Source organism: Maylandia zebra, linkage group LG20 (assembly GCF_041146795.1).
Source record: "Maylandia zebra isolate NMK-2024a linkage group LG20, Mzebra_GT3a, whole genome shotgun sequence".
Taxonomy (NCBI): Eukaryota; Metazoa; Chordata; class Actinopteri; order Cichliformes; family Cichlidae; genus Maylandia; species Maylandia zebra.
In genome coordinates this window covers 5,373,742-5,396,708 of record NC_135186.1, presented here as the reverse complement: position 1 = coordinate 5,396,708, position 22,967 = coordinate 5,373,742, and the positions used below count along the sequence as shown (strand labels likewise).

The following is a 22,967-nucleotide window of genomic DNA, read 5'->3' as shown; positions in this document are numbered from 1 at the left end:
CCTCTTTGCATACATGCATTTTTAAAATTTCAATTATGCTATGCCCTTTTTTCTCAGAGAACTTGTATATTTTTCTATTTTATCAACTTTTTTCCTGCTATAAACCTTTTTTAAAAATTCGGAAGCATTATAAGAAGAAATTCATTTACCGATAGGCTTATTTATCAATATTAGAGTGCTGCTGTCTCTGCTGTATTTCTAATAGGAAGGATAGAGGGCACTGAAATAATTAGGCGACTTCTGCAACATCCTGAATGCCAAGGACAGGTGGATTAAAGTATTAAAACAATCGCATTTCAGTCTTGAAATAGTCCTGTGCACGACTCAGCACCATGCGCATCCGTTCAAGTTCAGCTGCCAGCTCCATATCGCCACAGGAGAGGGTTAGGGGAAAAAAAAAAAGCCCAATCCCATTAGCTAGCGTACATCTCAGCAGACCTGCTGGAAACGTGAGCAAATCTCAGCGATGATTATCCGTCAGAGCTCTCAAATGATAATACATAATCGAACACTACAGGGTTTTTTCCCCCTCTGTAATCGTACAGCTAATTTGTGTTTCCCCATTTAGGTTAGAATCTGGTCGTTTCCAAATAAAAAAATAACAGACAAGATCGGCACAGCTGCCTCTGCGTCTCAGGATACATTAAAACTACTGTCCTCCAATTAGAGGGTAGAGCATGGAGTTTCCTACATTAGGTGAAGAAAATGATTTAAGTGAAAGTTAAGACACAAGACCACAATAAGGTCTACTTAGAGTGCAAAATTAATAAGGAAAGTGCTTTGTAGTGCTGTTTTACTCCTACATTGGGGGGAGCGATCCTCAATTTAATCAGGGGTGTTTAACTTAACTCTCTGCCTTCATAATAAGTATGACAGTACTGACAAAATTCAAAATTACTTCTCTGTAAAAATTGTAAAAAGCATTAAAGAGTCAAAATTTGCAGCGAACGCTAAACCAATAGATTTATTTTATCTGTAAAAATGGCTTTTAAAATGTAATTACTAGAAAATAAATGATACATTTTTTGTATTTCTATATGTAATTATATTTAACCTGAACACAAGCACTTAAAATATCCCTTTTTAAGCAACTGGCAATATGTAAGGTGAGCCTTTGATAAAATCTAAGCCTCTTAGCCCACCTCCTACCATCTGTGGCCCTAATATACAGCTTGCGAATGAGAAAGAAAGCTGTAAGTGTCATCTAGTCTGTGACTTAGAGTAACAAAGTCAACCTGCTTTCACAGCCGTGCTGTGGAGGTGGAATGAACCTTCTGTGGCAGAAAACAAACAGGAAGCAGAAAAAGGAGTGGGGACAGAGTGAGCGAAAACTCTGCCCTTCAGTCTCTGCCCGGTAAAGGCACTCTTAACCAGGTCTGACAGCTAACAGCTCCTTGGCAATTGGGGTTAGTTAAAGGAAAAGAAGCTCAAGTTTTGTTGGGGCTTTGGCTTCATAGATGTTCAGGAGCTGCTGCCCACTGCAGCATCAAAGGGGATTATAGGGACAGGGCCATCTGCCATCGGTGCCAGAATAAGCGTGAGCCCTTTTATGTCTCCGTCTATGTTTGTGTGCCTGTGTGTGTTTGTGAAAGAAAGACAGAGAATCCCTCATGTCTATGTACTTTAACTTAAAGGGCAGTGCAGAGATGTGGGGGTGCAGCCCTCAGACTAAAGGTTTCCATCTCACCGCTCAAGTTTTACCCTTTGAATCAGTGTTAGGACTCAGAGCAGGTTCTTCACCGTACACACCTGAAGTACAGGGATGAATCCACGTCCATCACGGCTCACTAAAAACAGATCTAATGGTGAACGGTCTCTCTTTTGTCACTCAGGCACAAAAACACAACTTGTTTTTTTGTTGTGGGTTTATTGGAACACACTGCCACCCTCGTTTCCCCCTTCACCTCTCTAATTTGTTTTGGGTCTTGTTCCCGGCCTCCGCCTGGGAATGTTTTCTGCTCAATAGTCTGCTACCTTTTAGCTGAGCCGCCCAGTGCTTGACCTACTGCCGACACTTATTTTCAGCACTCTAATTGTCGTTTAATCACATATCAACCTGTCATTTAAAGACCCCTTTTTTCAAGGGGGGATATTTGCATATATTGTAAAACTAATTCCAATCGAAAGCTCCAGTGACTGTGAAAGTCTCTCTCTTTTACTTTCACACCCGCCTAGACACAGTTAAGCACAGGAGAGCGCAAGACGCACACACACAGCGCAGTCTGCTGCATCTCACCTTAACAGACAAAAACACACATAGGCAGACGCCATACCTGATATTCTCATTTCAGGTGGTTTTTATCACATTTGTTAACAGTGTGTGGTGACACGTAACATGTTAGAATAGGGACAGCGGCAGGAGTGATTCGGAGCGCACGTACTCATGTGAGCCAAAGTGAAGGTGACAGTGAATGTATAGTGTTATAGAGGAATCAATTAGAGTTAATAATGTATCACTCCTCCAAATGTTGCATTCATTTGTTCACACTTAGATAAAGCTACTGCAAAATAGGTTGTGCCGGGTTTGCCTGGCAGACTACACTACATTTACATTATCACTCTTATACATCGAAGAGCCATGTTCCACTTGAGTGGTGGCGGTAGAGTGGAGGGGTGTGTGTGTGTGTGTGAGAGAGAGTGAATCGTGTTTTTCAGGCCCAAGGAATGCCAGTCCTCAAGAGATCACCCCCTCTAATTACAGAGTGGGAGAAAGACAGCTCTTTGTTCTACCTTTTATTACATTAATTGATAAAACAGAGCTAGGGTGGAGCCTTCTTATGGGGGGGAGGAGGAGCAAATGGGGCTGGGATGAACTGGGGGGGGGGGGGGGGGTGTCCGTTGGGCAGATGAAGGTGGATGAGAGGCTTTTGGTACTGAGGTCCTATTTTCAGAGGGCTCCTAATCCCGTTAGGGGCCTCTATGGTGGCGCTCTGTCCTGGCACTGCTTTCCCACAGGAGGGCTGGAAGCAGGGGAAGCCTGTGGTGTGGTGGGTGACAGTCCCAGCAGTGTTCACTGGGCCCAGACCTTAATTAACCATCTCTTCAGGGGGTACTGAGGGCCACAGTGAGAACCTATGCCACAAACACCAAGGAAGTGGCATCTCATCCACTGTGGAATTACTGGAAGCTCTGCAGACCTGTAATACGGACCCCATGCAGGTCAAATCCATAGAAATGTCGCAGAACATTAGCGGGGCTATTTTATGACTGGTTATTAGCCCAACACAAACTGCACAGTTGGTTGATATTTTTAATATCACAGCTATTCAATTATAGGCCTAATATTAAAAAAAGACCACAGTCTGAAACACCAAAGGAAAAATATTCTGAAATCAGGAGCGACTCAAAACATGATTTAGATATTATTACTTTTCGAAACTAACCAATCAATAAGTTTCATTTCTATTTGTGTGGGATTGGTCAATCTTATTTGTCAGCGGTTAAGTAGCTGTAACAGGCTTTGTCATGGCTGCAATCTGCTTCTGCTTGTTTAGGCTACCTGCACACAACGCAGGCTGAGAAGCGCTGGTGCAGTGGCCAAATGGAGTCGGAATATGTTACAGAGGCAATTAAGCATGTTGGTGTGTGTGCACGCACACAACAGTGTCAGAGGTGCTAAGCTGGGCCAAACATGCCTCATTGAAATGTCCATCTTAAAACCACCCAAGTTTCTCATCTCCCCCCGCCCGCCCTCCGACAACCAAGATGCTTCAAGACTGTCAAAAGCATTTTCCACAAAGCTGAGGAGAGGCCAAGGAAAAAAAGAGGGACCTGCCACTGTCACATGCATGCCTGCGCGTGCACACGCACTCGCGAGGCTGTCAGGTAAATTAGATCTGAAAGCTGACAATTTCTGACCATATTTCCTTGATTATTTCAAACAAATGCACACCAGCCGCTCTAAGGAGATTAAAGTGACATAAAAGTCCCGAGTGGGAGGAGGGAGGGCAGAGAATCCAGGTCACCCCCATTTGTCCCCCTGCCTGACAGCAGCTATATCGCTATCCAATCCAATAAAAGTCCCCCCCTCCTTTTGCTTTAATTAATTTTACAGCTAGCTTGCTTAATTACTTTCAATCAAAATCCTCTTGCCATCACAAAATTAGAAATGGTTCAACTCCATTAGTCTAAATTCTTCATTTACATACACAAAGACTGTCAGCTCTTGCTAAGCAAACGGCCTCCTGCTTGATGAGATTGTTTTTTTCCACACACTCTATCACTCTCTCAGTTACACACACGCATGCGACTGTGGTGTTAATTTTTTTGAAAGGAGAAAAGTAGCATTAAATTATTTGAGCCCCCTACTTAAGACATTCCCTGCCTAATCAGGGTTCAGGTAAGCTGTCGTACACGTCACCCAAGGTTCTTCTATAACTGGCGAAACTCCGTGTCAAAAGAAAACTGTTTGACCTCGCACGAGCGCGGGAAAGCAGAGGAAAATAGACGCTTCACATAAGGGATAAGCTGAATTATTAAGGCAGCGTCCATGTAAATGAGGCTAAGTGGTCCCCAATAAATCTGCGTCCTTTGTGGCAGGGTATCACTAGACTGACCAGACTCTGGACACTAGTGACACAGTCGGCTGCCGTGAGCAAAGCAACTGGATTGTTCGCCAGGATGAGGGCCCGTGCCCTGCCTTGCTTCAACTTGGCACACAGGCATCCTCTCCATCACACACACACTGCCTAAGGCCTGCACATCATCAAGAATTAAGGACATGCAGATAGGGTTTGTGCATTGACCAAAGTGAAAACCCAGACACACAAGCACACCACCATGTGCGTGCACACACATACACACACGTGCACACGCTACTACTGCCATAATTAGGTCCTGAGATGAGGACATTAAACTGGTGTAATGCACTCACTGCAGCAGTACACTACCACAAAATATATCGACACTGAACCTAGATGCTCATCAGCGACACTTTCCTATCGCTTTTTCCCCCCTCTGTTCGCGTGCATGCTACTGAGCCTGCCCTGCGAAAAACCACACAATACAACAGTGTTTGATCTGCTGCACTCATATTATCTTATCTCACAAATGGTTTTCTTTTACAAAGGTAAAGACGTGCAGGGGGGGGGACACTTTGAAATGAAAGAGGTGATGAAGAGACACTGTTCACAACTTAGAATAATTCCCAACTAGTAACCATTGGCTGGAACAAGTCAAAAGAAGAGAAGAAGAAGGGGTGTCATCCATAATGGCCTCGCAGACGGACTACAATGCAGGTCTGACCTGGCCTCTTTGCTCTGTGTCTGCAACCACCAGTTTTCCCTTGCCCTCTTTTACCATTACCCATTAACACTGTTAATTATCCAAATCCATCATTCTTGGGGTAAATGAAGACTGCCTCTTTAATTCAATTTAATAGGATCATTTTCCAACCCACATTCACTTTAGCCCCAGCTGCCCGCCTACTAGTCCCCCACTGTGTCTCTCTCTCCCCCCCCTTCCCCCCAATGTATCTGTGACTCCTTTGGCTGCATCTTCTATGGTCTGGCTCTCTACCATTGGTGGGAGGGGAGGGTGATGGGGGCTAAGGCTCGCTGGCAGTGATGGGCCGACGCGCTGTTGATCTCCCATGTCTTGTCTTGGCTCGGCTGGTGGCAAGCAGCAGTTCTGGGCTTCCAGTCTGCTGTGCACACTTCCTGCCTGCCGCACACAAACACCGACACACACACACAGAGGCTCAAAGTACCATCCATGTTCACCGGGGCTTAGCTAATCCTGTCACATCAGGCTAGGTTGGCTGAGTTGAGGCCTTTCTTCCACCCCGACTCAACACACACACGCACACACACACGACCACCACCACCTCCATGCACCTCCCTGCTTTGCCACCACTTCTTCACTGACTCCTGTTACTCACTTTCTCTCTCTCTCTTAACCTTTGTTTCATTTAACAAGGTCACACTTGGCCAACTATGGCATGCAAGTGATGAGACGGGACAGCTGACGAATCTCTGAGTGTTCCTGTGCGATCTTATGGCTAATGACATCACAATATATTTTTATATTTCCATTTTTTTAAACAGCAAAAATACTGTGGTTTCTTTGCAAACAGACTGCATGCAACTTGCACTGCCATGCAATCTAATGGGTTTTAAAGAGGCCATCTAATGATGGCTGTTACAGTAAGAGACAGGCATGCATGTCACCTGTTGTGATGGCACGCCACCAAAATTTGTTTATAAAATATACAGGTCTCATTTTGTCTTTTCTTTCCTGTTGTGTGTACAGTGTGTGTAGTGGTATCTGTATCAAAACAGATTTTCCATGCAATTACAGCCATACCATGAGTGACTTCAGGCTGCGTATTGCATGGCTTCTCCAATTTTCCTAACTGAGAAGTGTCTGAAGCTTTTTTTTAAACATCCATTAGAGTTGAAATAAAATAATACATCAAATACAGAAAATAAAGTACACGATTCCATGCTTGAAAAGAAACACTGAGCGCACGTTAACGCGCCACAAAGGCCATCCTTTGAATTCTCTGAAGAATTTGTTAAATATTAGCTCCTCTTATCCCATTATTCAGCGTGTGGGTAAATTTGCCCCCATTTCCACAGTACACCCCCCCTTTATCCCCCGAGACTAAACACACTCAAACCCACACATACATATGCACACAGTGCTCCCTTTACAAGTTTCCCAGACAGAGACAGACTCTGGGAGAGTTTCAAATGATTTTAGCCATGATTTAATTTGGTTTGTTAAAGGGTGATGTCAGCACAATGGGAGACGAGCCTCTAAATCCACTACATTCACCCAAAACGCGCAGATGAGATAATCACTGGTGACGTCTACGAAAACACTTATTATATTTGCCCATCGCCTGGCTGAAGCTGTTAAAACTCATCAGCGTTATTCCCTTTTTTTTTTCTCTGGGAAAGAGAAAATAGCTCAACATATAGTCGAAACTGTCACCCCCTTTTAAAGAGACAGCGGCGACTCTGTTGTGGCTGCGGACAGAGTTTAGAAAAGACAGGACGGGCCCATCAGAGATCCATTCAATATTCAATTTGTTTGCACCCAATACTAATTACATAAAACATGCACCACTTTTTCCTTTTTTCTTTTCTGGTTCTACCGAGAACAACAATGTCAAGGAAGCTCCAAGTGTGTGGCTGCATGTATGCATTGCTTGTTAGAAATATGTAATAGTACCACGCAAGAAACTGCATGAATGAGTACTGCTGCTCCCTTAACTTGTCCACACATCTCGCAATGGCTTAGGGCTGGCAAGGTAGCGGAGGAGATAAGAAATGGATCAACGTGAGCCTTTCTCATAGCTTAATTTATTTTAAATCCAAGCCCTGTTTACACATGGCACACCGAGAGGCCTTGTCAGCTCTAACTAGCATTGAGATATTTAAAACCATTAACGCTGTACAGCGGCAGCCTGAACCTGTATGACACAAGCTGCTGCTGTATGAGGCAAAGCCAGAAGTCTAACTGCTACAGATTCCACTTTCAAACAAAGCGTAGCTACAAAACTCTTATCAGACACTCGGATATTATGATAATACCTCAACCTGCCTTTTTTTTTAATGTGAGGAAAAACGTAAAAACTACACATGCATTAAAAGGAGTTATTATTATTCCTAATTTAGTGTATATTTAGCACAGCGGCCAATCCCACAGAGGCAAGGGTCAGAATATGAAACGCACAGGCTATCTACCTCCCAACAGGATAGCCTCGTGGATCAGCAGTGGTAGCCATGTTGACCCGCCCAGTTATTAAAGAGGCTAATCTGTTCAACATGTCAATGTTAGCACTTTTAGCTGCGATTAATAAAAGAAGACCCCAAGAGTGCTGTGTGTGCTTTTTCAGTGCCCCAGGTTGTTTTCATTTGGTTTGTATTTTTAGTGGTTTTCGCTGTTTGGTAATTCAACAGTCCTCTTTTCTCCTATTAGCATAAACAGTGTAAATTATTAACTTTGTTAAAAGAATTATAATCAGCCATGAATCCTTAGCTCTGTAGTACTTTTGTGTGTTTTTGCCCGCTTTCTGCCACTGGCAAAGACTCACAATGGCATTGCAGGCATCATTAAAGCGAATGTAACTTTATATTTTATAGATATGGAACAATGCGCACGCGATGCCTGACTTTGTGGCCGTTTCTTCTTAAAATGTATGGTCTGGTGGCTTTCACAGGCCAGCAGCAGCAGAACTGCTCTCTAACAGACTTGCTTTCTAAGTGCCTGGTGCTGTGTCTTAATTTGTAATCTAGTCAAACCAATTGTCCGCTAGCTAAAAAGGTCACCGAGACAATAGACTACACAGCCTCCCACAATGTAGAGAAAGCCCAGGGTGTCTTCTGTAGCTTTTTAACCAAAGATGTAATTAAGACACCTTCATCTTCCTGGGTGAGAAGGGCACCAACAAGCGTCTGCTGGAAACGCAGGAGGAACTCCACATTGCTGGAAACGGCAGATGTGAGACACAAGAAAAAGAAAAAAAAATCACTCGTCTCTAAAGTGGAGCGTCACCCCTGAAGACATCTGGTAAGGGTACCTGCTCGTGCAGTCAGTGTGTGATTTTATACATCGGGACGGCGACTGTGGCAAAGCAAGCTTGTTGGGAAAAACTGAGTAATGCAAAGCAACACAGGAGAGGCAGAGGGGGGACTTAAAGGACGTGATTTATCTGGGCTTGATTGCGTGTTAATCGAGGTTACGTGTATTAAGTGGAATCTAATTGGAACAGACACTGGCAGTCTGACAGATCGACATGATGCAGATGGATTGAGGGGGAGGCGGAGAAAGGGGGGAGCGAGGGAGACAGGGAAAGGGAGAGAGAGGCATAGTGCAGTTGAGAAGAGAGGAAAACAGAGGCAAATAAACGTATCATTTTGTTCCTTTACGTGGCCAAACACCAAGAGTTTTATGATACCCAACATTAAAAGAGAGCCTCTGAAACCGTCCAACCATATAAGCGAAGACACGTCTCACGTGCGTGTCGTGATTGGCGGCTGATGAAACGTGTAGAGGAGGACACACACGAGTGAGATTTTGAGTGACAGGACACAGCACTGGAATCCGCCCTCCCCCCTGCAGTTGCCACAAACAGTCATTTCTGCTTTATTGGAAATGAGAGAAAAAAAAAATACCCCTCCTAAAAAAACTCGAGGTAAAGAGGTCGAGTGACAGCTGCCGGAAAATTTCCCACCTCGACGAGGGGACGAGCAACTGTTCCACCGGTTCTTATGACTCTTTGCTTCCCCCTGACAGGCGACAACTGTTTCGAAGGCCCTCTCCCCAAATCTGAGGCTGAATGACGCTTTCAGTGTTACCAGAGTAAAAAAGAGGACCACCTGTTAAGGTCAAGCAACTGCTAACTCACAGCCAGTGGGAGGGGATAGTGAAAAGGGTCCAAAAAGACAAGAAAAAGACTCGGAGCTGAACATACAGTGTTGCACTGAGACAGCTTCTATTGTGGCGTTCCTCTGAATTGGTCAGTGTGGCTATAATTGGTAACGAAGGGATACAAAGTGTGAGTGACAAGAGAGGCCTCAAAGCAGCAAATGGCCCAGGAGCAAAAATGACTGTCACAGCGTCATTATCTAAATCAGGGTTAAAAATACAGTAGTTCCCAACAAAGGGGTCACTTCTACTGATATGTGTGTGTTTAAAGAAACTAAAACTGGACGTAAGAGGAAGACATACAAGGAGAAACGACAAAGCGGGCAACTATGGGCATAATTCAGGGGAGGTTTGCAGGACGCTACAGCACTCGAAACTTCACTCATCAACACAAAATGCCTAAATTGTTCTCGACGTGATCCCGTCATAGCAAAGAGACAGGGGAGTTGTTTCGGTCATCCGTTGATTTGATCCATTATGACTGTTACACTAATGGCATTAATAAGGGCAAAATTGCTATTTTGAAACAGAATTTTCATCCTCTTCATTTGGCTAACCTTATCGCCTCTCTACTCTTCCTACATGGAAGCCGGTGACTGTGACTGTGCGTGTGTGTTCGTGAGTGCGTCTCTGCCCCCACCATGTAATGGCTATAAGGTCATCTCTATTTTCCAGGCTTGGTGTACAATGTTGTTGGATTGCAACATTTTGCATGATTAAAAACAACAAAACGAGCTTTGATATTTGACTCCCTGCTATTTTCGATATGTGGCCCAAACCTCATTTAACGGCATCACAGTGTATGTTTGAAAAAGTTGCAAAACTAAGTCGTGTTTGCCTAAACATTCAAAAGGACGACACTGTCTTACAGTGAGCGCATTTGAAACCGGCTTTTAAAAAGTACATTAAAATGATCGTGTCCTTGAAGGGTGCATTTAATTTACTGTAAACTTCATTGTATCAGTACACAGAATGCGTGGGCATGTTTTCTGCCTATTTGTGCTGAATGTCAGTACTTGTGGTACTTGTGTGTATGTTCAGCCCTCATCGGCCTCTAACATTGAGAGGAATGACACTCTGTGATCAAGGACATGAATTGCTCATTGATTTTTAGGGGCCAGCTTAACTATCCATTCCAATTGATTTTTAGCTTTGCTGGGTGTGCGAGTTATGGCAGTTTTAATGTATCATCTGTATGTGTACTCATCACCCTCTGCAAGAGGATTTACAATAGTCTGCGGACAATGCATATACAGCACCATGTGCAAACGTGGGACAGGGACTTTATCCTTTTCTGCTGCTTTTTCTTTTTATTATTATAAATTCCAAGAAGCAGAAACCATAAAACCATATTTTTATAATAGGTGGAAAAAAAGAATCACCTTGGTTATTATCTGCTCCAGGACTTAGTAAATGATCTATTGGGAATATACAGCATTGTTTTTTATCTTGATACATTCACGGAAAATAAAACCAAAGCGTGTGAATGAACTGTAATCCTCTTTAATGCTAATCAGTGTTGTTTAGAGCGTTCATGTCAGCTTTCACTTCCACATAGCCACAGTAACCAGAAAAAGAGTTGAAATTGCAAATGGACTCATGCTCTACAAACAGAAGCACTATGGCTTTGCCACAAACCATCACCATGAAAAAAATTTAGTACATATATATATATATATATATATATATATATATATATATATATATATATATATATATATATATATATATATATATATATATATATATATATATGTTTGACACTATTTTAGTTCTTTACATTTAGAAGGCGGTTGTCAAAAGAAAAACAAAAAAAAAAACTCACATTACCACGAATTAACAATTCATATAAACTATTAATAATCAATGATTTGGTGATGTAAGAGACAAAGTCAGAGCAATGTGATCCAAAAGGCAGTCTAAAGTCATCTGTCAGGTAGAAAGTCATTAAAATAGGGGCTCGTTTTCCTGTACCAAGCTTAGGTTTCACTGAGGCAGGGATACATTTCTATTCTTCAGCAAAAGGCTGCGCGCTCTCATATGATATCATCTCTTTCAGAACATTACTCTCAGTGGCTTGTCTTTTTTGTCTTTTGTGTTTTTCTTCAATTCAAATTGCCCTTTTTTCCAAATGGTTTTGGGTGAAGCAGGCCTCTGTGTGAGGTAACTGCCTTTTGTTCAGTGAAAAGGACTGCATAAAGCACACTTTACTCCATGCTTTAAAAAAACAAGCCTGCTTAATTAATGTTTTACAAGTGCTGCTGTATTCTTAGTAAAAAAAAAAAAAAAAAAAGCCTCTATCAAAGCCGGCAGGTTCAGATTACGTACCCTAATTGAAATTCTGAATTTCTAAGCCAACTTCTTTTTTCCCTGCTCCCGCTCTTTCTCCCTGCACACACAATAAAGCCTAGTGTTTTGTAGTCCACAAATGACATCAAATCATCTAAGTAATATGGGCTTTTCTTTTTTTTTTCCTGTATTCTCATGTTCTGGTAGTGGGTTCATGAGACAGCTTAATAAAGCAGTAAATGCTTGGGGAAGCCTGAGAGCCTGGTGTATGTGTGTGTGTACCCATGTGCACACGCGTGCTCTTGTGTTTTACCTCCACCAGGGACCTCAAAGCAGAAGGCAAAGCCTGGTTCCACACACTCAAGCAGATTTTCCAAAAGAATAAAGCAAGAATAAAGCCGGAGAACAAAAGAGAATGACTAATACAGAAACCAAAGCCAAAAGTAAGACACTTATCTCATGGGTTGACATTCATAGAGCCCATATTAATGCAGTCTGAGCTAAATGAATACAGCATAATTTACAGGTTATACATGCATTAGGTGCTGGAGGAAGGCAAGCTGTGTGAACAGCTGCAGGTGTGGGAGCAGCCAGGCTGAGGCTGAGTTTGGACAAGCATCACAGACACCAAATGGCACAATAGAGGAAACATAGGTTTCTATGTGCTGGTGACAATGATCTAAGATGTAGTTGGAGACTGACTCCACAGGGACATGGGGGGAAAATGCTTTTTGCTCAGCTCGCAGCATATATGCACAAACATTTATTTCAAAGGGAAAATTTCAACCTTTCCTACCATCACTGATTATCTGGCAGGTAAGTGTAGCAGGTGATTACATAAATTACAGAGTTTAAAAAAATGTCATCCCTGATAACCTTTGTTCTAAGTTAATCATTGCAGCAAAAGAAAATTGCTTCTCTCCTCTTTTATATTTACCCAAACTCCCCCTCTTTCAGCGGGGTATTATTTTATTGGCTTGTTTTGCAAGCATTATAACTTTGCATTCTTCTCCCAAGGTCAGTTTCTACTGTGCCACAAGGACTATTTACACATGGGGCTTTTTCAGGTCAGTTCCATTGTATTTACATCAAATAATTTTTGATAAGGGATGTAAAAGACCTATAAACCCAACATCATAAACAGGAGAGGTGTAGCTGAAATAAGGACAAAAGATCAACGGCTGAATTTTTCCTTATCTTAGACACGTTGATATTTTTGAGTCAACTCTCGTCACTCCCTCACCAACCCCCGCTTCGCTCTCTCTCCCTCCGCTGAGTGGGAGCGTGGACTTGTTAGATTTAGTCCAATGGCTTCCCAGTGCGGCCAGCGAGCGAGCTCTTGTTTCATAGAGAAGCAGCTCCCCTGTTATCTCCCTAGCACTATAATCACTTAACAAAGACTTGGGCATTTGCACAAATTAAAACATCAATAATGCATAAGTGCTTTTCAGTTTTGAGCTATAGTGTCCCCGTATTGGGATGAAATACCCCCTCAGTCAGTGGAAAAACTTCCGTCGCACAAACGACTTAGAGAAGCCACAGTCCCGCTTTGAGCAACAGCCCCTCCTTTGCTTAAACTTGAGGCTAAAGCTGCGGCGAACAGTTGGGATCTGCTTTGGTAACGGGACAAAATGGCTGGGCTGAGTGGGACGCGGAAGTTGTTTTAAAGCGAGAGGCAGTAAGTGGTGGTGGTGCATCAATGCAAACAGGCAACACCCTTGAGTGGCGCAGCGTGGCATCCTTCCATAAACAACACCACCGCCATGTCTCCGACATTTATGATTTGTGGTCAGAATGGCAACGCAGGCCTGATTCTAATCCAAGTCTGCATGTTTGCCCTATCCTTACATGGCTAAATCTGCCCGACCTACTCTCTTATTTTCCCAGATGAAAACACCAGACGTTTCATATGGCTGTCAGGGAGCTTTGCTTAAAACAAGTTATATGAGAACATTACACTTGGACAAGGGAAGGGAAGGGCGGGAGCATCATGGGAAAGAAACTAAGTAACACTTTGTACCAGGATGCTGTTCGGGCTACTGTTTAATTTGAGAAGAAAACCTCCTTCATGTTTATCACTGCAGTTGCGACTCGGTTGCGCTGACTATGGAGGAGTTAAGTATCATTATTGGACTAGTAAATCCATGACCAGTACCATTCCAACACCAATTGAGGACGAGCCATTCTATACAGATGGCCTCAAGGACAATTAGCAGTAATGATTGGTTGCCACATAAATGAGGGGAATTCTATTTGCTGGTGCACTTGCGGATGATCACAGACCAAATGCCTCTGACAATAATATGGATGGCTGCTTTAGACTTACTTGTAAATGCTGGTTAAATATACAGCAGAGCCGGGAAAAAAAACAGTCGTTTCTGCGGCGTCTGACTGTCTCTCTAATATTGAAGTAATACACGGCAAAGGAAGGTTAAACTTCACCCGTTTTGCAGACTTCCCACTCTGATGAAAAATAAAGAGATGAGACAAAATAACACAGTGATCTAAAATATTATCTCTTCAATCATACCCTTTTCCCCCGATATCTTCATCCCCCCCTCGCCCCTCCCTTCTCTGTCAGTTAGTCTGGCAAACAATCCCCTTGTTAGCAAACTGTTAAGACAGCCGCTTGGTACACAAATTGCGCTCGACCAAGCGAATTTGTTTTGCAAGGGTGACCTGTTTAATCATCTCATTTTCTTTGGCGGACATTTATTCATCTGGTTTCCACGGTTACAGAGAACATTAAGGGGCTACAGTAATAAGGCTGGAGAGTCAAACAGGTAATAAAAAAATTAACGCCATTTTCCAGCAGCCGAGGACAGTGGGTGAAATGAATCAAGGGAGAGGGGAGAGGAGCAGCGGGGGGAGCGGGGGTGGGTGGGGTGAGTGTTGAAGAGGGAGGGAGGGAGGCGGGGGAGGGAGGCGGGGGAGGGGGGGGCTCCAATATTGTCCAAACAATAAGCCTTAGTGGTTATTTTACTCTGTAGATCAGGTGGTGCTGTTATGGACATGACACTTTGGGCACAGAGCAGGAGAGATAAAGCTTTTAACGTGGCCCTGCTCCTTTTTTTATTGTCATTTAGCGATTACATATCAGAACAATTAAAAGTTAGCCCAAGATATCTATTAACTTTGCTCTTTTTTTATTTCTCCTGCGCTCGAGAGGCTAGATAATTTGCACTTTTGGCAGCGCAACGTGTCAATAACATGCAAGGGGACAGCATGACATTTAAAAGCCCTGGTGAGAAACGCTTCGCAGTCCTCCCGAGTTGAATGATGTTTTCTTCTATTGTCGTCTGAAAAAAACAAAGCAAAGCAAAACTGAGAAACGGCAGAAGAAAACAAGAAAACAACCTTGAAGATTATGGAGTTTATTGCTCTCAGACTGACAGTGATCTACACACAAATTGAGAGAGTCCAGTTTCTGGCCAAATATAGAAAATTCCGGTACAATAGGGGGAACAGGTGCTGAGGGCCCACAGAAAGTGACGAAGCCCAAGAGCTGGGTAGCTGCTGAATGCCAAATAAGGCAGTGAGACACGTTGCACCAAAGCACCAAACACCCTACTGTAATGTCATTTTCTAAGTCTGATGACTGTCAACAATTCTCCCTCTGACTGTATTCCCTATACGTGAGCGTGCTGCTTCGGACAGTTTCCCCACTTTAATAATAACCAAACAAGCAAAAACAGGCAACAATTTTTATGCATTACTCATTTCTCCACTCCTTCCAAAACTATTTCTAATTGACAGCACGGCTTTGGCACTCCTAAAATATGTACAAAACGTCTCAACCTAACCCTTCATCATTTAAATTGTCTGGTTTAACCTGTATTTGGGCATTTTGCGACTCTGCCAACACCCTTGTGAGAAACAAACCAAAATGAATTCTTTTCTTTGTTTGCTGTCGTGTTACTTGTATATACATTGTTGCCCGGGTGGCTCCGGTGCGACTGAGGTTGGGAGAGGGAAGCACGACTGCTGGCAGGCAACATCTCTCCGGAGAGGGAGGGGAAAAAAGAGATGTCAGCCGACCCGGTCTCGCACACGTGCGCGCGCGCACCACACACACAAACACACACAAACGTAGGATACGCACTCTAACATCAAACATACACCGCTCGCGTGTCACAAGGAGCGCTCTCCCCTCTTCGCTCCTCCCCGAGGCAGGAGCCTGGAGAAACACACTCTCGTCATACATGCAGGGTGAAATCCCCTGAAGGCGATACAGAATGGACAGAAAAAAGGCTAAGCTGTGACTACGGGACTGCCAACTGTTCTGCTAACAGCCTCTTAACAGGTGTGGACTCTAGAATCATGTAATCCTATCAAGTTACCCAGCAAAAAAAAAAGAAAAAGAAAGAAAGAAATCCGGCAAACTGCATACTCCTGAACTCCTCTCCCCCTCTCCTTCCCCCTCTCTTTCTGTTGTGACAGAAATGAACAGCTGGGCTTCAGATTTATCATGTACAGACAGTAATTATTGCTGGTGCTGCTTGCTACTGACCCAAGTGAATAGAATGTCACATGAAAACACACGCGCGCGCGCGCAGCAGAAGGGGAGCTGGATTCGAGGGGTGCCGGGTTGGGGACCGTGCGGAAGATGCGTCGGTGACACAAAAGACAGAGCAGGGCAGTGTTTAAACGTCACTACGCTCCTGTTTGCAGTCAATTATGGTTGAGGACAGGAGTATTGGCTGTGTAACCCGGCAGAGCAAACATTTTGTTGCTCGCAGTGAAGGTGACGGGAAAAAAAAAAGGTTCAATGTTTGTTCCTGTTTTGTTTGTTTTTTTCTTTTCTTTTCCTCCAATCAAAAATAAAATCAGAGATATCCCGGCAGGCCCAGAATTCCTGTCAAGAGAAAGGTGACAGAAAACTGAAACTGAGAGAACTGAGAGATAAACTCAACACTAAAAAGCAGCAGCAAGGTGTGAAGACCAATTCGTTTCAGCACCTACTATTCTCTATATGCTTTGCTTTTCCGTACATGTATGACTGACTAAACTTGCCAACAATTTTACTCAGTGGTAAATATATATATATATATGTGTAAAGGAAAACAATTGATACTGGCCTATGCAAAGTATTTCTTTTACTATCTCAAACCAGTCTGACCCCACCTGCTGTATGTATACCAGAGATAAGAGGGTGAGGAGATAGACAATTAATCTATTACCCATGTCAATCACTGTCCTTGTCATTAGATAGTTAACCCCACGTTTGCTGACTGCTTTCACACACATTCAGCTGGAAGTTGCGGTCCGCCACATTCCATGCCCACTAACCTACGTACGGCCTGCTTCACACCTTAAAGACCCCCTGCCACATTTAAAGGGATTAGTCACCACATTTTGTGCCGGCTTAATCTCTCTTTCAGCTGGCCTAATAAGTGCGCCCCGATAAGCGAAGCATGCAAATTCATTCATGGCCAGTGGAGACCATGCTTTCAGACAAATGCGCCAAAGTCTTGCACTCTGCTAATTACCTCTTCATTTTCCCCGTTTTCCCCTCTTATATAGCATATCAACAAGCAGAGATTATTCTACTCCCTCGCTTTGCATGAAATTATAATTTCATATGTAAGATTAGGGGGGGAAAAAAGTTACTGGATGCATCTCTCCTGACTCTGCTGCGCACCAGAATACATGACACGGCACATTCAGCTGAGAGATAAAAAAAAAAAGAAAAAAGATTTATTTTCTCCTGGTTATGATGATAAAAATGTGTGTGAGGGGGGGAAATATTAAAAACTATTTTTTTTCTTTTATGTGCTTTTCTAATTTACAGTATAATTTATAAGTGACTGCCTTCCATTTTGAGGGAACATAATTACGAAGGATATTTCAGGATTTCCACTACTCCTATTCTGAGTACAGCAGCTTCACAAACACGCAATATCCGTGACAATAAAAACTTAGCAAGTTATGTTTTAGATAATAAAGGCAATGAAGACCCAAGGTGCAACCTGTTTATCATTCTGGAATATTTCTTCACCAAGTATTAATTAGGCCATTACTCCAGATTGGTGACGGGGAGCTTTGAGGTTTTAATTAGGTGCTGGCCACTGCATGAGTGCACAGGAGTGAAGAAAGGGGGTGGTGATGCCACTTGCCTTACTCCTGGCCCATATCAAGTAGCCCTGAACACTTTGGCTACTGCGGCAAGATGCATAGCAGCCCACGTGCATCTGGAGTTTATTTGATCATTTGATCTCTGATGTTTCCTCTTCCTGTCGGTGAAGGCAAAAAAAAAAAAAAAAAAAAAAAGGCCAGTTGGTGTGATTTGTGTATTAAAAGATGGGGGTTAAGGTAATTATGGTGTTGGGTGGTTTGTGTCTGGTGACTGGGCACAGGCTCAATCAGGACTCAGCTGTCCCTCTCTTTTTCTTCACCCCCCCACCCTTACACACACACACACACTCACACACACACCAGCGTGCACGTGCACACACAAACTCACACACACACACACTTCCCTGCCCTTGTCTGCTGTCTGTGTCCCCCCTTCTCTACCCCTGCCACTCTGCTAAAACCAGGGATAACGCACACAGCCTCGCATAACATCAATCAAATACCGAGAGCGGACCATAAAACTACACAAACACTATACGCTGCCCTTAACTACTGCATGTGACACTTTGTAAAATAGAGAAAATGAATTTGAAGATCTAAAAAGAATTAAAGGGTAAGGAAAAATAAAAGGGGTTTGTTGTTTTAAAGTTTTTTTTAAATAAACAGTAAAATGCTAAAATAAAATATCTTCATTTTTAACATTGAGAAGAAAACAAAACAGATGCCGTTTAAAAAAAACCCTAAACAACACACATCTATTTCTAAATTCAGTAGCAGAGAGTGAGGTCTCATTACATTCAAATAACATAAGTGAACAATAAGAAAAATCTCACATTTTGGTATAATTTTAAACATTTATTAAATAAATAAATGTGCAGAATGCGAGTGTTTTTCCTCGGTTGACAAGGCGATACTAATCACCTCGTTGCTGAGAAGCACTCTTCCCTGACAAGGCTCCTTAGAATACAAGGATCCCCCAGGAGAAATCGGCACGAAAGAGGTTAAAGACAATGACTCGCGTTTTTTCCCTCCAAACGTCTCCCTGTTAAATTTATTTCAAAACTCTGTTAATCTGCTGTACACAACATTTCCATTAGCATAGCCCGGCCCCCTAATAAAAATTCCAGCTAGTTTAATTAAAAAATGTAAATTTACTGTCATCCAAGGAGCTGCAGAAATAGGAGTGCAACAGCATATTTTATTGCTTAAGACATCAAATTGATTCGGGTTATTGCTAAATTGTGATAAAAGGTTATTGAGGGCCTTCAGACCTGGGCTTGTTTTTTTCTCCCTCATTTCATCCTAGTTTTGTGGAGGGCCGTAAACGATGGAGAGGGCCACAAAGGGTTAATGAGACGACTCAGTGAGGGAGAAGGCAATCAACATTATGACTCATAAGAGGGGAGAAAAACATTTTCCAAGCTGACGAAAAGTTTGAAATTAGGGTGTGTCACAATAACAGTTGAACTTGTTTGTTGTTATTTCAAACGATAATGCAGGACACCTTAAATAACCAGACATAATAACCGAGCTCTCTCCTGTCTGCCTCTCCTGAGTGTTTGTGAAACCCTGTGGTCACAGTGGTCTACTATACAGTCTGTCAGCGTTTTATTTGATAAGGCAAAAAACATCTTTAATTTACATTAATCCTGCGATGCACAAGTCAAAGCCGATGTCGTGCCAAAAGTGTCTGAAGTGCAACGCAGCGCCGTGAAAAAGGAGAAAAGAAAAAAAAAAAAAGAAGAGGATGAAAATAAAAACAGACATAACTGACAAACATAAAAATAACAGCCTCGTGCAAAGCTCGCTCGAAATATGACTTGCGTAGTTTTTTTTTTTTCAGGGAATATTTTAAAAAAGACCAAAAAAAGAATAAATATATTTTCACGGTAACCTTTCTGTAATTTACAACACTGACATCAGTTTAAAAATACCCTACTCAAAAAAAAAATACCACAACGTCTGCTAAATATTTTCACACCATGTGAGTTTAAAATAAGGCATTTTAAAAATAGGGTCGATAAGACTGATCAAAGAGGACCGATTAAGTCTAAAAGAACTTGATGTACAGTTACCGAGCAGTAACATGTATATGTGGTAATAATGAAATATACTGAGAGTATTATTACACACACACACACACACACACACACACACACACACACACACACACACACACAATGAAAGGAAGACACCACTTGGTGTGCAAGCGAATGGAAAACACACGAGAACACACTGCACGCGCAAAACAGAAAGAACTAAATGTGACCATAAAATGTGACTTCTTTTAAATCCCACTAAAAAAAAACCCGTCTTATAAGTGGTGAGGAGAGTGACACTTACACGTATAATCCAGTTACAACACAACAAGTTTATCTTTCTAAAAGTACGCACAGAATCACTGATGTTAACCTGGCAGCTACAGGTTTTTATAAAAAAAACCTGCCTCACAGGTGTGTGTGTGTGTGTATAGAAAAGGAAATGAATCAGAATCATCGTATGAAAGCACTCAAACGAATGGATCGTTTGGTTACAGTTTTACCTCACCTCTAATGCTTTTAATTTATCTGTTTAATGCATGAAAATAGCCTGTGCACTGTATGTACACTATTTAGAAGTACCTGGCAAGGTGTTAACACTGCTGCTGTTCCCTTTACATGTGGAAAACATAAGCAACACAACAGTTTGTTTGCTTTGTCCCCTTAGCAACAAACCCTTAGGCCATTCAGGTTACCCTAATGGCATTGCCAGCTCCTGCGTGTGTGCCAAACCAATATCTTTATTTCTAGACTCAAACTGTGACTTATCAAAATAAGAAAAAAAAGTATAGCTGAAAGAAAGAACTAATAAGCAAGAGAAGAAGAAACAAAAACAGGCTGACAGGGAGTTGTGCCGCTCTCTAGAAGAGAGACGTACTCTGTCAAGAGAAAATGAAACTTGCTGTGTGAACTTTCCTCACATGTGTACTGAATGTAACACAGTGTCATGAAGCGTGTGCTGAGGAAACAGGCAATCATATTTGATACTGCAGTCACCTTTGGGCACTGTCAAAGAGCTATAAATAATGGTGTCGCAACACTTGGGTATACGTACGAGCTGGCACATAGTTTAATCATGAACAACTTCCCCTCTCTGTATATTTAGTCAGAGATAAAGGCACACCTTAAACTGTCAGCTAATAAAACACATCTGACAAAGACAGAAAAGAAGAAGAGTACTCACCATATTCAGGGAAGTCGAAGTTAAATCCTCTCAGACATGTAACTTTCATAATATTACTCAACTCTGTTAGAAAGTCATTCGAATGTTGGTTGTTGGAGGGGGGGAATACAGCGGAAAAGTAACTAGATTAAAAAAAAAAAAAAGAGGCTTCCTTCAATCAAGCACTAAACTCCTTGACATGTAATCTGTCAATAGTTTGTTGCTGAGATAATGCCGGCTGCCACGAGCGGATTTGATTGGCAGCTTAGGGTCTGGCCCCTCCTTCCTGTGGTTTGACGGTGATGGGGGGGTTAGGTGAAAGAATATGGAGCCTCCCCCTTCCCTGCTCTGTCTCTCTCTCTCTGTGGCGCTCTCTCTCTGCCTCTCGTGCGCTGCCTCCCTCTCTTGCTTTGCTCCCGTACACACACACACACACAGACAAAGCTGTTGGTGATGTTGTCTGAATAGGCTGATAGGAAATTATGGCAGAGGAACCGGAGCAGTTTTTTTTCTCCCTCCCTCAGTGGGCTGGCCTTTCCATCTTTGTGGTCTTCTAGCCTTTCAACTCTCTTGGGTGGAGCCTCCACTGCCTCTATTCAAATGAGCGAAGGGGGGGCACACAACACTTAAAAAAAAAGAAAAAGAAAAAGGGCTTTCTAGAGAATAAGAGTATACGTTTATTAAAACATATTATACTTTGAGGCTAATTATTTAAATCCAATGCAGTGTGACTACATGTAAAAGCTGCTTTTAAACACATATTTAATTAGCGTTCTATATATAAAGTACAACTACAGTAAGTGGAAGAATATTTCCACAATTTTGTCCTCACTTATTAAATCATAGACTGTATGTTTGATGTGTACATAGTCAAAGGGCAGGATAAAGCCAGGCACATTACTATTTGGTAAATATGCTTGTCCTCATGTCTATCACAGAAGCGTTAAGCTTAGAAAAAGATTTCACAAAATACATTTTCCAGCCCTTTAGCTTAAAGCGAATAACTCTTTCCCTCCCTCACAATATAGCAATCCTCTCCATTTCAGCCCTGCATGGTATACTTTCTTTGCTTCTCTCTCTGTCTCTCACTCAGAGCGCTCTGGTTCTCCTTCCCTCCCTCTGATAAGCTATCAGTTTTCATTGTAATTTCAGGTGAAATGATAAACGACGGCCGTTACCAGGTGACAATGAATACTTTATAAGACAAACCCTTTATTTGCCTGGCAGTTTCTTCCGCAGCAGCATGCAAAGCGCCTCGGGACCATTTGTACATAATGCCCATATACTGTAAACATGGTGGTGTGTCAAGAATGTGGAATTTACAGAGCGACACAAAATAACAAGAAAGTCTCAACTTTCAAAGGTAACTGGATATTCCTGTTTTCCACGGCAGGTTTACTCTGAATAAAGGTGTTGTATAACTAGCATTTACTGGACACAGAAAAGAGGAAATGAATAACTTTATGGCTTTGGACCATAATACAATAATACATAGGTCGGGCTTCAGTTCCTGAGTGCTGTTAGTCTGAAGTATGTACATAAAACTGGTTTTGGTTGATTCTGAAATTATGATGACTCATCCTGGCTAATAATGGAAAAAAATAAGGCTTTGTCTCCTCCTTCCTAACCCACATAAAGGAAAATGACCTTAAAAGAGTTTCTATCAAAAGGTTCCACCCTCGATTTAACTTTGTACTGTAAATACTACTTTTATTAGCCCGGGATCTAATGAAATCGAATTGTTTTTGTTGTGCACGACCTGACTTGCGACCGCGCTTTTGTTCTGTTGCTGGATAAAAATCTTTTGTGTCAGTCTCCGTACAAATAAATAAATATATATGTTGTTAATGGATTTGTGGCCCGTGTGAATTGCTAGATTGAAACCTGAAAATATAATAGTTACTAAAAATGATCGCATGCCACTGATGTGGTAAAAATTTTTGAAGTGGTGAGAACATCTGCCTGGCTCTAACGCTGTGATGCTTTTTGTCTCACATAGGTGGAGCATAACAATAAAAACTTCCACA

At 42.3% G+C, this 22,967-nt stretch overlaps 1 protein-coding gene across 4 annotated transcripts in view; it reads right to left on the bottom strand.

The window, feature by feature from the left end:
* Positions 1 to 22,967, bottom strand: part of casz1 (castor zinc finger 1) — a 173,544-nt gene that overhangs the window by 54,599 nt on the left and 95,978 nt on the right. Inside the window, exon 1 of one of the 4 annotated variants that reach the window (XM_004554174.6) lies at positions 20,962 to 21,423. The exons of 2 other annotated variants lie outside the window; for them this stretch is intronic. In XM_004554174.6, coding sequence (XP_004554231.3) covers positions 20,962 to 21,010 — 49 coding nt within the window. In that variant the 5' untranslated portion in view covers positions 21,011 to 21,423. Of the gene's footprint in view, positions 1 to 13,990; positions 14,179 to 20,961; positions 21,424 to 22,967 lie in introns of those variants that run through there. One more of the 4 variants, XM_076878508.1, reaches the window with a different exon arrangement.